At 40.3% G+C, this 13608-nt stretch overlaps 1 protein-coding gene across 4 annotated transcripts in view; it reads left to right on the forward strand.

The window, feature by feature from the left end:
- ATP8B4 (ATPase phospholipid transporting 8B4 (putative)) overlaps positions 1-13608 on the forward strand; it is a 261581-nt gene that overhangs the window by 208102 nt on the left and 39871 nt on the right. For all 4 annotated transcript variants that reach the window (XM_065941225.1, XM_065941224.1, XM_065941227.1 and 1 more), the window contains exons 22-23: positions 2602-2785; positions 3430-3653. In XM_065941225.1, coding sequence (XP_065797297.1) covers positions 2602-2785; positions 3430-3653 — 408 coding nt within the window. The remainder of the gene's footprint in view (positions 1-2601; positions 2786-3429; positions 3654-13608) is intronic.

The raw sequence follows: 13608 nt of genomic DNA on the forward strand, positions 1-13608 counted from the left end.
TTTCATACATTATTGCTTGAACCATCACAGTGAAGGGGAGGATCTGAAGAAATGCTGAACTCAGAGAATATCAATCTTGTCTTAATGACTGTAAACTGTTCAGCAGTATTGTTTAAATGCTCTTCTCAGGGACAGTATCACAGTTCCTGTTGTTTAATTAAAATAATGCAACTGGATGGATGTATTGCAATTATTGCTCTTCCTAACGTTTGAGATTTGCAGAGCACAACCTGACCTTCATATAATTACCACACCAAATTGCTGCCATTAAGATACCTCTAGTGGTTTTTCTAAATAGCAGCATTTTAGAGCAATGCCAAACAATTTGCTTTGATTAGGAAATCTGGTTCTTGTCGTAATAGAATAAACTTCCATTGTGCTTTTAATGTAGTTCAGGTTCCAAATCTTGAACAAATATCAAAATACTCTTCTGAGTTTCTAACTTAGAAAACAAAAGCTCTGATTGTACTTTAGTGAAATGATCATTTATGTGCACAAAGAGCTAATCTCACATCTTTTTACGGCTTTGATGATCATTTTTCACTTTCAGAGTTTGGAAAACAAACGGATCTCCTTGTAGACTATTTCTTAGAGGACAGAAGATATTGGACAGGAGTATGTTGTGCTTCCCCCCTTGTAATCAGCTGTCTGTTAGCTCTTAGTGTTCAGAGCATTGTCCAGCTGGGTTCCAGACGTACTGATGTGTTGTCTTCTACACCATGGAAAGTTACAGAGCTCAGCTGCAGGCCAAGCTTAGTTGAAAGTTTGTCCAGATGACACGAACTTCTCTCTCGCACAAATGAGCAGCAACTGAGAATTCTAAGCCTGTCAGTTGGGACTTGGAGCTGGTGGCCTTTGTTGAATTCCCAGGGGACCACGATAGCGAAAGATTTCCTAAAGACTCGTGCTCTGACTTTCTCTCAGGTTCGAGAGGCCAGTGTGAGGTCAGTTAGGGTACTCAGGTGTTGACACACATGTTTCTCTCTCTGTCTCCAAATATGTTGAAAGATCTAAGATAGTTGCTTTTTAAGAATTCCCTCAACTTCAAAGCCTGAGCTTTAGAAACCATGAAATATCATTTTTCATTTAAGGAGAATTGGCTGTGTTTCTCCTATTATGGTCAGAAGTTTTAAAAAAAATCGTGATTCCATTTTGCTAGAGCTTAATGCTTTACAGAGTGTAATTGGATCTTTTTTTCTCACAGTCGTGTCTGTTTTTGCAGTTGTTGATAATAAAGAAAAAGAAAAAGAGAAGATGGGAACCATTCTGAGCAAGACAGCCAGTTACTAGATTTCTGTTTCAGAGAGTGTAATTATATTTGAGAATGCTAATTCACAATTTCCCCTAAAAATTCTATGCCTTGACATGTGAATTTTCTACCTTAGAGTTATGTTTTTATACTCATTCACCCATCTTTCCATTCATCCCATTAACATTTATTAAGCATGCCCAGGTCATAGTGCTAGAGCCTGAGAATGGATAAGGATATGAAGAGAACAGTCTTTGTTTTAGAGATTGTCATCTGGTGGAGAGCTAGTAGCATAGTATTGTGATAAATACTATACAGAAGCATGGACATGGTGCTTTGACAGCATAGAGGCAAAGCAGCACATTTAGTTCCTCATGGGAAAATCAGGGAAGACTTCCTAGAGAAAGTGATATTTTCAGGTAGAGGAGACAGCAAGTGCACAAGCACAGAGGCAATAAAGAACCTCCTAACTTGTAAAAACAAGCAATTTGGCACGACAGAAGTAAAGAGTAAACTTGAAGGTGGTGGTAGAAGACAGACCTTAAAAGGAATATAGGGGCCAGAATGTGATGGGTTATGAACATCTTGCTAAAGATTCATTCGAAGATAATTCCGGTTCAAAGATTAGATGGGTTCCTGTTTTCTCTTAATGCATTTACTAAAATATAGAGTGAGATGTTTTCTAGAAAAAAAAATTATACCTAATTGCAAAGGACTATGTTCTCTTTTTCAGTCCTTTCTTGGTGTGTCTAAAGGCTCTGATGTATTTGGGGAGGAGCAAGGGTGGAACTGGTTGACGCACCCTGTCTGAGATACAGGTTGCCTGCCACCCTTTGCACAGGCCTCTCCTGATTTCAGTCACTATACTCTTCAAGGACTGATCTCCAGATCATTTGCACCTCATCTGCCCTCATATCAACAACCACAACAATAAACACTAAATTACAAAACAACAATGCAAAGGAAACAAAAATGTCACCATTTAGAACAAACATCACCACTTTGTAGTTCATTCTAAACTTGGTGAAGTGGTAGATTGGGCTGTCCTTCACTTTCTCATATTTTAGTGGGTTCTGGAACTTCCCCGGCATTGAACTGTATCTCGCCAGCACAGCAAGATAATGCACCAAGGAGGACACACAGGGCACTGTGTTTTTGATTTTTATGGTAAAATTCTCTGGCACATAGTAGGCATTCAGTACTCTCTTCTTTTGTCGTTTGTGTGACCCCGAGTCCATGTGAGTTATTGAAGTGAATTAAACTGTTTAGAAATCAGTTGAGAAAAAAGAAATCTGCTTCCCAAATGACATCTCTCTTGTTCTATTGTGGATTTTTTTTTTAAAATAACCTAGGCCCATGCCCTAGAAAGTGATGTCAAGAATGATCTTCTAGAACTTGCCTGCATGTGTAAAACGGTGGTTTGCTGCCGAGTCACCCCTCTCCAGAAAGCCCAAGTAGTAGAGCTTGTGAAGAAGTACAGAAATGCTGTCACTTTGGCCATCGGCGATGGAGCCAATGATGTCAGCATGATTAAAAGTAAGGAGACATTTGCTTAATGGGGCACACTGCAGACCTGGAGTCCCAGGTTCAGCGTTTGGCAATATATAATGGAAAGTGCATTGAAATTTAATTTTCCCAGTGGTTCTAAAATGAATACTTTCCGGTACAATGCATCCATCATTCATTAAAAAAAAAAAAAACAACCCTCTGTCTTCAATTAAATAATTTGTGTATCTATCACTATTTGGAGAAGTAACTAGCTGTGGTGTAGAGGAATGAACACTAGACACATAGTCCCAACTGTTACATTTTGCTACAAATTATAAAACTTTTTTCAAGTTACTGAACTTTCTGAGCAATTTTCTCTTATAAAACTAGGATAAATACCTGTCAAGAGTGTTTCATAAGATAATATGTGGGAAAAATGATAAATGCTATAGCTGTAAGATTTCCATGAATAAATAATAGCATCCCAAGAAGATTGATAGGGGAATTCCCTGGTGGTCCAGCTGTTAGGACTTGGTGCTTTCACTGCTGAAGCCCAGGTTCAATCCTTGGTTGGGGAATTAAGGTACCGCAAGCCATGCCGTATGGCTATAAAGAAAGAAAGAAAAAAGAGTGATAGTTTCCGTAGAGAGGTGTCTTTGCCTGGGAAGTGAAAGTGTCCTTCTTCTTCGTAGGTGCTCACATTGGCGTCGGCATCAGTGGCCAGGAAGGGCTGCAGGCAGTCCTCGCCAGCGACTACTCATTTGCACAGTTCAGATACCTCCAAAGGCTTCTCCTTGTTCATGGAAGGTGGTCCTACGTCCGAATGTGCAAATTCTTATGCTATTTCTTCTATAAGAATTTTGCCTTCACACTCGTGCATTTCTGGTTTGGTTTCTTCTGTGGTTTCTCAGCCCAGGTTAGCAAAAAAAAAAACAAATTTTTTTTCTTTTATAAGATCCCCTGGATTGTCGATGACTGTTCTTCATGGTTCTTTATAATACACAGAGATCATTTTCATATGTCTAATACAAATGACAGTGTGACAATTATGGAATTCATAGTTTACTTGAGCTTTCAACCTAAAAAAATAATTTAGCAAATTTTTATTTTTTGCTTATTTCATAATAACTAATGAGTACACCTTTCTGTGCATTTTTATGTTTTTTTTTGAAATGTTGTATGATTTTGTATGATAACAGGTAAGCTTGCTGTAGAGTTTTAATTGAGGATTTGAGAAACAATAATAAGAAATGTTGAAGCATATCTATTAGGAAGATGGTCACTCACCCAACACACTAAATGTAAATATTTCAAATCAGGGGAGGAAATTGAAACTCCAAACTCAAGGCTGTTTTGACAGCAATTCATTAGCTAAAAATGACCTAAAGGTTATGTTGGTGGCAAGGAAGAAATATTAGCAAATTTGTAAATTAGGATTCTATTTTTATATGTATTTATAGCCATCTTAAAGGCTACTTAAGCCCATATCTTGGATATCAGGAAAGTTTTGACCCTGAGAATCAACTATGAAATGTAAGACTTACAACATTTAAATACATTTGTGAATTAAAAATGGCATCACTATTTTAGACAACAACAAAAGAAAAAGGTTGTTCTTGAGAATGATATGGTAACTGTAACTATTATCGGAGATTTCTTCAATTCTTCTTTCCTTTTGGTTTTAGTTACTGGTTTCAGTGGTATATGTGGAGCCATTTTTTTCAGTTATTTCAGAAAAATTGAGTATGAATTAAATTTTGGCATTTATGTTAAATGTGCTCAGGGAAATTAGTGAATCCTTGTGGTAATGAAAATAGGTATTGTACATTTTTCCCTTTCTCTGAGAAGTTGAAATTTCTTAGACTAAGGCACACCTGTACCTGAATTTTCTCTCTTAATAATAACATTCTCCAAACGAAAAGCAGACTCTATATTTTTGTTGATATTTTTGGTAATCTCTAGACAGTTCAAATAAAACAAAGTCTTGATTTTTCAATTCAGTTCAGTTGCTCGGTCGTGTCTGACTCTTTGTGACCCCCATGAACTGCAGCACTCCAGGCTTCCCTATTCTTCACCAACTCCTGGAGCTTGCTCAAACTCATGTCCGTCGAGTCAGTGATGCCATCCAGCCATCTCATTCTCTGTCATCCCCTTCTCCTCCTGCCTTTAATCTTTCCTAGCATCAGGGTCTTTTCCACTGAGTCAGTTCTCCACATCAGGTAGTCAGAGTATTGGAGTTTTAGCTTCAGCATCAGTCCCTCCAATGAACACCCAGGACTGATTTCCTTTAGAATTGACTGGTTTGATCTCCTTGCAGCCCAAGGGACTCTCAAGAGTCTTCTCCAACCCCACAGTTCAGAAGCATCCATTCTTAGGCACTCAGTTTTCTTTATAGTCCAACTCTCACATCCATACATGACTACTGGAAAAACCATAACTTTTGACTAGATGAACCTTTGTTGGCACGTAGTGTCTCTGCTTTTTAATATGCTAGACCGCATATGGGTCATAGCTTTTCTTCCAAGGAGCAAGCATCTTTTAATTTCTTGACTGCAGTCACCATCTGCAGTGATTTTGGAGCCCCCCAAAATAAAGTCTGTCACCGTTTCCATTGTTTTCCCATCTATTTGTCATAAAGTGATGGGACCAGATGCCATAATCTTAGTTTTCTGAATGTTGAGTTTTAAGCCAACTTTTTCACTCTCCTCTTTCACTTTTAACAAGAGGCTCTGTAGTTCTCTTTGCTTTCTGCCATAAGGGTGGTGTCATCTGCATATCTGAAGTTATTGATATTTCTCCTGGCAATCTTGATTCCAGCTTGTGCTTCATCCAGCCTGGCATTTCGCATGATGTACTCTCCATATAAGTTAAATAAGCAGGGTGACAATATACAGTCTTGATATACTCCTTTCCCAATTTGGAACTAGTCTGTTGTTCTATGTCCGGTTCTAACTATTACTTCTTGACCTACATACAGATTTCTCAGGAGGCAGGTCAGGTGCTCTAGTACTTCCATCTCTTGAAGAACTTTCCATAGTTTGTTGTGGTCCACACAGTCAAAGGCTTTGGCATAGTCAGTAAAGCAGAAGTAGATGTTTTGTCTGGAATTCTCTTTTTTGATGATCTAAGGGATATTGGCAATTTGATCTCTGGTTCCTCTGCCTTTTCTAAAACCAGCTTGAACATCTGGAAGTTCACAGTTCATGTACTATTGATTGAAGCCTGGCTTGGAGAATTTTGAGCATTACTTTACTAGCGTGTGAGATGAGTATAATTGCGGGGTAGTTTGAGCATTCTTTGGCATCGCCTTTCTTTGGGATTGGAATGAAAACTGACCTTTTCCAGTCCTGTGGTCACTGGTGAGTTTTCCAAATTTGCTGGCATATTGAGTACAGCACTTTCACAGCGTCATCTGTTAGGATTTGAAATAGTGCACCTGGAATTCCATCACTTCCAGATGCTCAAAGGCAGGTAAGGTGGTCTGGTATTCCCATCTCTTTAAGAATTTTCCAGTTTATTGTGATTTTGATTTTACCTTCTCAGAAATGAAAGTTTTCTTAGCACTCCCCCCAAAAAGGCACGAGGGTGGGGATATTTACCTGCTTATAATTCCACCTTAAGTCCAACAAAGACAAGCGTCAGTGTGGCCTGTGCCCTCGTGGGCTGTTGGCTTTTCTTCCCCCTGAGAATGAAACAAGGCTATTTGCCAAGTGATGTTTTGAGATTTCCAGTTTTCATACTGCAAATGTTTGGGGGTTTTGAAAGATCGTAAGACACTGAAGAGATGTCAACTCTTACTTAGACCTTTTTGGACTCAGAGGAGTAGTTAATGATTTGAATGTGCAGACACACCAAGCTTGGATAGGCAAGTTTACCGCCAGAGTTGTCTTTGTTTAAACTGTGAAATTGAAATGAATGTTCAATGACTTGTAATCTCTACATTTGTGTGATTTTCTGCTCTGCTTTCAGGATCTGATAAAACTGGTCAGAGTCAGATGTTAAGGAACTAGATTTTTAATCTTCTCAACAGTATTTTCAGTTTGAAAGAACAGCAAGGGGGAAAATTGATTGCACTAAAGACATGAGTACCTGATGTAAACTCAGCTATGAGGCACATCACCCATTTATGATTAGGTTTCATAAATGGTTGATTTAATTGAGCATGTTTCTTTTCTGTGTTCCTGTGTTCTCCTTTTTATTACTTGTTATTACTGGGTGGGCCAAAAAGTTCATTAGGGATTTCCCTTAAGATCTTATAGAAAAACCCAAATGAACTTTTTGGCCAACCCTATATTTTTTTCTTTCTGGAACTCTCTTGCTTTTTCAATGATCCAGTGGATATTGGCAATTTGATCTCTGGTTCCTCTGCCTTTTCTAAAACCAGCTTGAACATCTGGAAGTTCTCGGTTCACGTATTGCTGAAGCCTGGCTTGGAGAATTTTGAGCATTACTTTACTAGCGTGTGAGATGAGTGCAATTGTGCAGTAGTTTGAGCATTCTTTGGGATTGCCTTTCTTAGGGACTGGAATGAAAACTGACCTTTTCCAATCCTGTGGTCACTGGTGAGTTTTCCAAATTTGCTGGCATATTGAGTGCAGCACTTTCACAGCATCATCTTTCAGGATTTGAAATAGCTCAACTGGAATTCCATCACACCCAGTAGCTTTGTTCATAGTGATGCTTTCTAAGGCCCACTTGACTTCACATTCCAGGATGTCTGACTGTAGGTGAGTGATCACACCATTGTGATTATCTGGGTTGTGAAGATCTTTTTTGTACAATTCTTCTGTGTATTCTTGCCACCTTTTCTTAATATCTTCTGCTTCTGTTAGGTCCATGCCATTTCTGTCCTTTATTGAGCCCATTTTTGCATGAAATGTTCCCTTGGTATCTCTAATTTTCTTGAAGAGATCTCTAGTCTTTCCCATTCTGTTGTTTTCCTCTATTTCTTTGCATTGATCGTTGAGGAAGGCTTTCTTATCTCTCGTTGGAAGGAAAGTTATGACCAACCTAGATAGCATATTGAAAAGCAGAGACATTACTTTGCCAACAAAGGTCTGACTGGTCAAGGCTATGGTTTACCCAGTGGTCATGTATGGATGTGAGAGTTGGACTGTGAGGAAAGCTGAGTGCCGAAGAATTGATGCTTTTGAACTGTGGTGTTGGAGAAGACTCTTGAGAGTCCCTTGGACTGCAAGGAGATCCAACCAGTCCGTCCTAAAGGAAATCATCCTGAATATTCTTTGGAAGGACTGATGCTGAAGCTGAATCTCCAATACTTTGGCCACCTCATGCGAAGAGTTGACTCATTGGAAAAGACCCTGATGCTGGGAGGGGTTGGGGGCAGGAGGAGAAGGGGACGACAGAGGATGAGATGACTGGATGGCATCACTGACTGGATGGACATGAGTTTCAGTAAACTCCGGGAGCTTGTGATGGACAGGGAGGCCTGGCGTGCTGCGATTCATGGGGTCGCAAAGAGTTGGACAGGACTGAGCGACTGAACTGATATTATTTTTTACACTGAAAACTAGTTAATTGCATGGTCTTCTTTTAAATCCATTGTCAGTCTGGACTGGCCCTCTGTATTTTTTCTGACGGTGGTGAGTTGAGCTGGACCAGTGGTTCTCAAGTTTTAAATTTTAATGGGAATTACCTGGAGGGCTTGTAAAGCACAACTTCCCATCAAGTTTCTGATTCAGCAGGCAGGAGGCAGAGCCCAGGAATTTGCAGTTCTAGCAAGTTGCCTGTAGATGCTGATGCTGCAGTTGGGGAACCATCCTTTGAGAACCAGGGGGCTAGCCAATACAGAAGAAAATCTGAAGGTATGCTTTTTGAACCCAGAGCCCAGAGTGAAGTCCAATCTACTGACACTGTTTTGTCCATTCTAGACTCTACTTTTCTTTTCTGAGGCAGAGGGGCCACTTAAGCCAACATCTTATCACCCCTCCCAATAGAATTGTTCCGGAAGGCTTAGAATCTCCTTATACACCTTGCCAAAACCTTGGCCCCGGAGGCTTATACATGCGCTAAGACAAGGTCAGGAGAAAGAAGGGCATTTGTTTCAGGAAAAAGGATTGCTTTTCCCAGTTCACTCAGTCTATTATGATTTTATCTAGCTTTACTCTGAGCTCCTCCAGGAAAGAAAGGACATCTGAGTTGTGCACACATGACTATTTTATTTATGTATTGTACTTATTTATTTTTATTTGGATGCATTGAGTCTTGGTTGTGGCATGAAGGATCTTTGTTGTGGCACATGGGCTTAGTCACCCCATGGCATGTGGGGTCTTAGTTCCCTGACCCAGGTATTGAGCCTCGGTCTTCTGCATTGGAAGGTGGATTCTTAACCACTGGACCACCAGGGAAGTCCCTCAGCCTATACTCTTGAATGACATCTGGCACATAGAAGGTGTATAGTCATTTCAGTTTTGTAGGATGTCTCTAGAGTCCTTTCTTATGTTGCCTGAGGCAGATCCATCAAGGAGAGTCCTTCCTACTTGCCTCCGGTCACTCCTGCAAGTGCCACTTACTGTACCTGCACCAAGGGCCATTTCTACAGGCTTCGCCTCTGGTCTGTATAAGTAAGTACAGCCTGACCGACACTGTGGTGTCAGTGTCTTAAGATCTTAGTGTGGTTATGGCATTGATTCCAGAAAGTAGAATGATGTTTTTTCAGTTGTGTTAATATGATATGATGGTTAATTGGGCCACAGGTAATATTTCTTAATTATTTATATATATATTTAGCTTCATTCTAAAAAAGACATAAAGTGGATTTTCCCTGGTTTATTTTGCTTTGCATGGGTTTTGGCTGATTTAAATAAGGCAGGGAACATTCTCCTTAAGCAGAGGAGTCACCACGTGAGACCAATTGGGCTACTGAGTAGAAATCTTGGATTGCTATCTTGGATTGCTATTAGGGCCATTTGCCCTAATTTTTATGATGATTTGATTAAATTGAGACTTAGATTTACACCAACTGGAAAGGATATTTCAGTCTTACCACCGAAGGCTTTCATCAAGTCAGTGAATATTTACTGTGTGTCAGACTGTGATGCCTGCAGGAACTGGTATCTTAGGTACAGAAAGGAATGTCTGAGAGGTATCTTCTTGGTGGACTTGGCAAACTGATCTCACAAATTTTGTTAGCTATCCACACTGTGGAGAATTTAAGGTTCCAATTCAAGGATTTTCACAAAAGTAGATAGGCTTGTCAGCAAAGTGGCAAGTAGTAATTTGTTATTATCTGTTGGAGAGGAAAAGGCAGCAGATCAATGACAGTACCCTTGTAGTGATATCAATGCTTTGATGTCATCTTCTAGGTGGAGTCATGATATTGTTGATACCAACAAGTAAGGATAAAAGCAAATTGTAATTATAGCTAACACTTAAATATCACTTACTACATGCCAGGCATTGTTTAAATGTTTTACCTGTATTTGTTCAATTCTTATAATAATCATATGAAGTAGGTCTTTTAATTATAGTCTATGTCAGCTTTTTTTATTTTTATTTTTTTATTTTTTTTATGTCAGCTTTTTAAAAATAACTTTAAAATATTTTTAATTGTGCTAAGACACATAAACATAAAATTTACTGTCCTAACCATTTTATTTATTTTTTTTTCCATTTATTTTTATTAGTTGGAGGCTAATTACTTTACAATATTGAAGTGGGTTTTGTCATACATTGACATGAATCAGCCATGGAGTTACATGTATTCCCCATCCCGATCCCCCCTCCCACCTCCCTCTCCACTCAGTTCCTCTGGGTCTTCCCAGTGCACCAGCCCGAAGCACTTGTCTCATGCATCCAACCTGGGCTGGTGATCTGTTTCACTAAAGATAATATACATGTTTCGATGCTGTTCTCTTGAAACATCCCACCCTCGCCTTCTCCCACAGAGTACAAAAGTCTGTTCTGTACATCTGTATCTCTTTTTCTGTTTTGCATATAGGGTTATCATTACCATCTTTCTAAATTCCATATATATGTGTTAGTATACTGTAATGGTCTTTATCTTTCTGTCTTACTTCACTCTGTATAATGGGCTCCAATTTCATCCATCTCGTTAGAACTGATTCAAATGAATTCTTTTTAACGGCTGAGTAATATTCCATGGTGTATATGTACCACGGCTTCCTTATCCATTCATCTGCTGATGGGCATCTAGGTTGCTTCCATGTCCTGGCTATTATAAACAGTGCTGCGATGAACATTGGGGTGCACGTGTCTCTTTCAGATCTGGTTTCCTTGGTGTGTATGCCCAGAAGTGGGATTGCTGGGTCATATGGCAGTTCTATTTCCAGTTTTTTAAGAAATCTCCACACTGTTTTCCATAGTGGCTGTACTAGTTTGCATTCCCACCAACAGTGTAAGAGGGTTCCCTTTTCTCCACACCCTCTCCAGCATTTATTGCTTGTAGGCTTTTGGATAGCAGCCATCCTGACTGGAGTGTAATGGTACCTATTGTGGTTTTGATTTGCATTTCTCTGATAATGAGTGATATTGAGCATCTTTTCATGCGTTTGTGTCCTAACCATTTTAAATGTACCATTCAGTATATTAAAAGTACTTTCACATTGTTATGCAACAGACCTTCAGAACTTTTTCATCTTATAAAACTGAAACAAACTCTATATTCTATTGAACAGCAACTCCCTATTTCCTTCTCTCTCCAGCTCATGAAAATCACCATTTTTGCTATCTATTTCTTTGAGTTTGACTGGATAATTTCAAATGACCTATGTTCTAGTTTACTGATTCTTTCTTCCACTTGGTTGATGCTCTCTATTGACATCTTCAGTGATTGTATCCTTCAGCTGTAGGATTTTTGTTTTGATGATTTCCATTTCTTTGTTGAACTTCTCATTTTTTTATGTATTGTTTTCTTAATTTTCATTTCCTGTGGGTTCTTACGGTTCACTGAAATTCTTTAAGAGGATTACTATGAATTCCTTGTCAGGCAGTCCATAGATCTCCTTCAGCTTGGAGTACTAGATGGGTCAGCTGGCAGCATCTGTGGGCAGGTGGGAGGTGCTGTCAGGGTCTCTAGTTAGGTGAAGTGTCCCTGCCTGTGCTCTGAGGTCAGGGGGCTGTGCTGGCTGGGCTCTGTGATTGCTCATGGTAGATGACATCTCAGGCTGTTTCCTGAGTAGATGATGCTACTGGCTGGATTCTGTGTAGAGCCACCTGCAGGGCTATAAGTCTGGAGGGACCTCAGGCTGTGCTCTGTGATTAGGTGGGACCAAAGGGTGTGCCCCAAAGCTAGGCCGAGTCCCTATCTGGGTTCCCTCATCAGGTGGAACCCAGAGGTGATTTGCTCCATGCTTGAGTAGATGCACTAGCTGAGCTCCCTTAGTGGGCTGGGTTATAGGCAGTGTTTAACAGTTGGGCAGTTCTGTATGTTGGGCTCTGCTTCAGGGTAGAGCTATAGACTGGGTTCCTTGACTGGGTAGTATCACAGGCTGGGCTTTGAGGCTGCCCAGGGTCACTGTTCTGACTCCCTGGTTGTATGGGGACAGAAGCTATACCTAAGATTTGGGCAGGCCTTCTGATCTGGGGGTCTGTATAAACAGGGCTGTAGGATGGAGGGCTCCATGGGTTCACTGCCCAGGCTTCCTGGTTCAGTGGGACTGGGGGCTATATTCAGCAGTTAAGTGGGGTTATAAGTTTTCTCTTCTGCCGGGGTGAGGCTACAGAACAGGCTACACAGAAAATATAGCTTGTTGACCGGGTACCCATATCAGGCAGAACTGCCTGGACCAAACAAAATTTCCTGACCAGAAGGGGTTACTGGCTCAGCTCTGCAAATGGGCAGAGCCCCTGGCTGGCATCTCTGGTTCAGTGCTGCTGAGTGCTGATTGCTGTAAGCCCTTGTCTCCCTTACATCTCTATCTGACCCATTTTGGGCTCTCTTTCTCCCACTGGAGAAACCATAGGCCCAGAGGGGCCCTTTTGGTGCAGTACCATGCCAGCGTAGGGGAGAGGTGACGGTCAGAGTGTAGTTGTTCCTCTTTCCCTTCTAATGTGATCCTTCTCGGTCTCTGTGATCCAGTGGGGCACTCACTCCCAGTCCTGGGGTTTCCTAGTGTTCTCTTGGCTGTGGACAGTTGCTGGGTGGTCTTTTTGTGAGGGGAACTGAAGCTGGGGATGACCTAAGCTGCCATTGTGATCCCATCACTCCTGAGTCTCTCTCTTCTAGAGAGCATTTTTGTGTCATGCACTGATTCCCTGAGGACACTACCGACCTGAGATCTTTCTGTTTTAGGATGTTTTTAAATTTAGATTGCAAACTCTGTTGAATACCATCTGAGATTCAGGTTTTCAGGAGAAATTTTTTTTTTTTTTTTTTGGTCTCTCCATTTAGCTGGTGCCAAGGCTGACACAGGCAAATTTCCTTGCCGTCCCTTTCTGCATGAAGATTTATTTCCTCTGTACTCTCACACTAAGGATTCAATCTTTTGCTGCCTTAGCTTTATGAGAATGTTAGATATCCACTTTGATTTAATCTTTGCATTGATAATGCTGTCTCTTATGATAAATAGTCTTAGAGTCAATGAAATTTGGTGTTATTACCCAAACTCGCTTGGCATAGAACCCTGTTTTTTCCAAGCAATATTCATTAAGTCCTATAGAACAGGTTCCATATAGAACCCATCTTTGGGAAATTCTGGAATAGATGTCTCTGTGGTAACAGTTTCAGAACTACTTATCATAGTTTCAATGTTTTGAGGTGGTAAGATGTACAAAGCACAAAATGATGCTAAGAATATTTTTCCTAGGAAAATAGGCTATTTATGGCCCTCTCTTTCAAAAACTTCTATTTTATTAATTAGCTCTAGTCTAGGGATGAAATAAACCTGTCT

Source organism: Muntiacus reevesi, chromosome 7 (assembly GCF_963930625.1).
Source record: "Muntiacus reevesi chromosome 7, mMunRee1.1, whole genome shotgun sequence".
In the NCBI taxonomy this organism is placed as follows: Eukaryota; Metazoa; Chordata; class Mammalia; order Artiodactyla; family Cervidae; genus Muntiacus; species Muntiacus reevesi.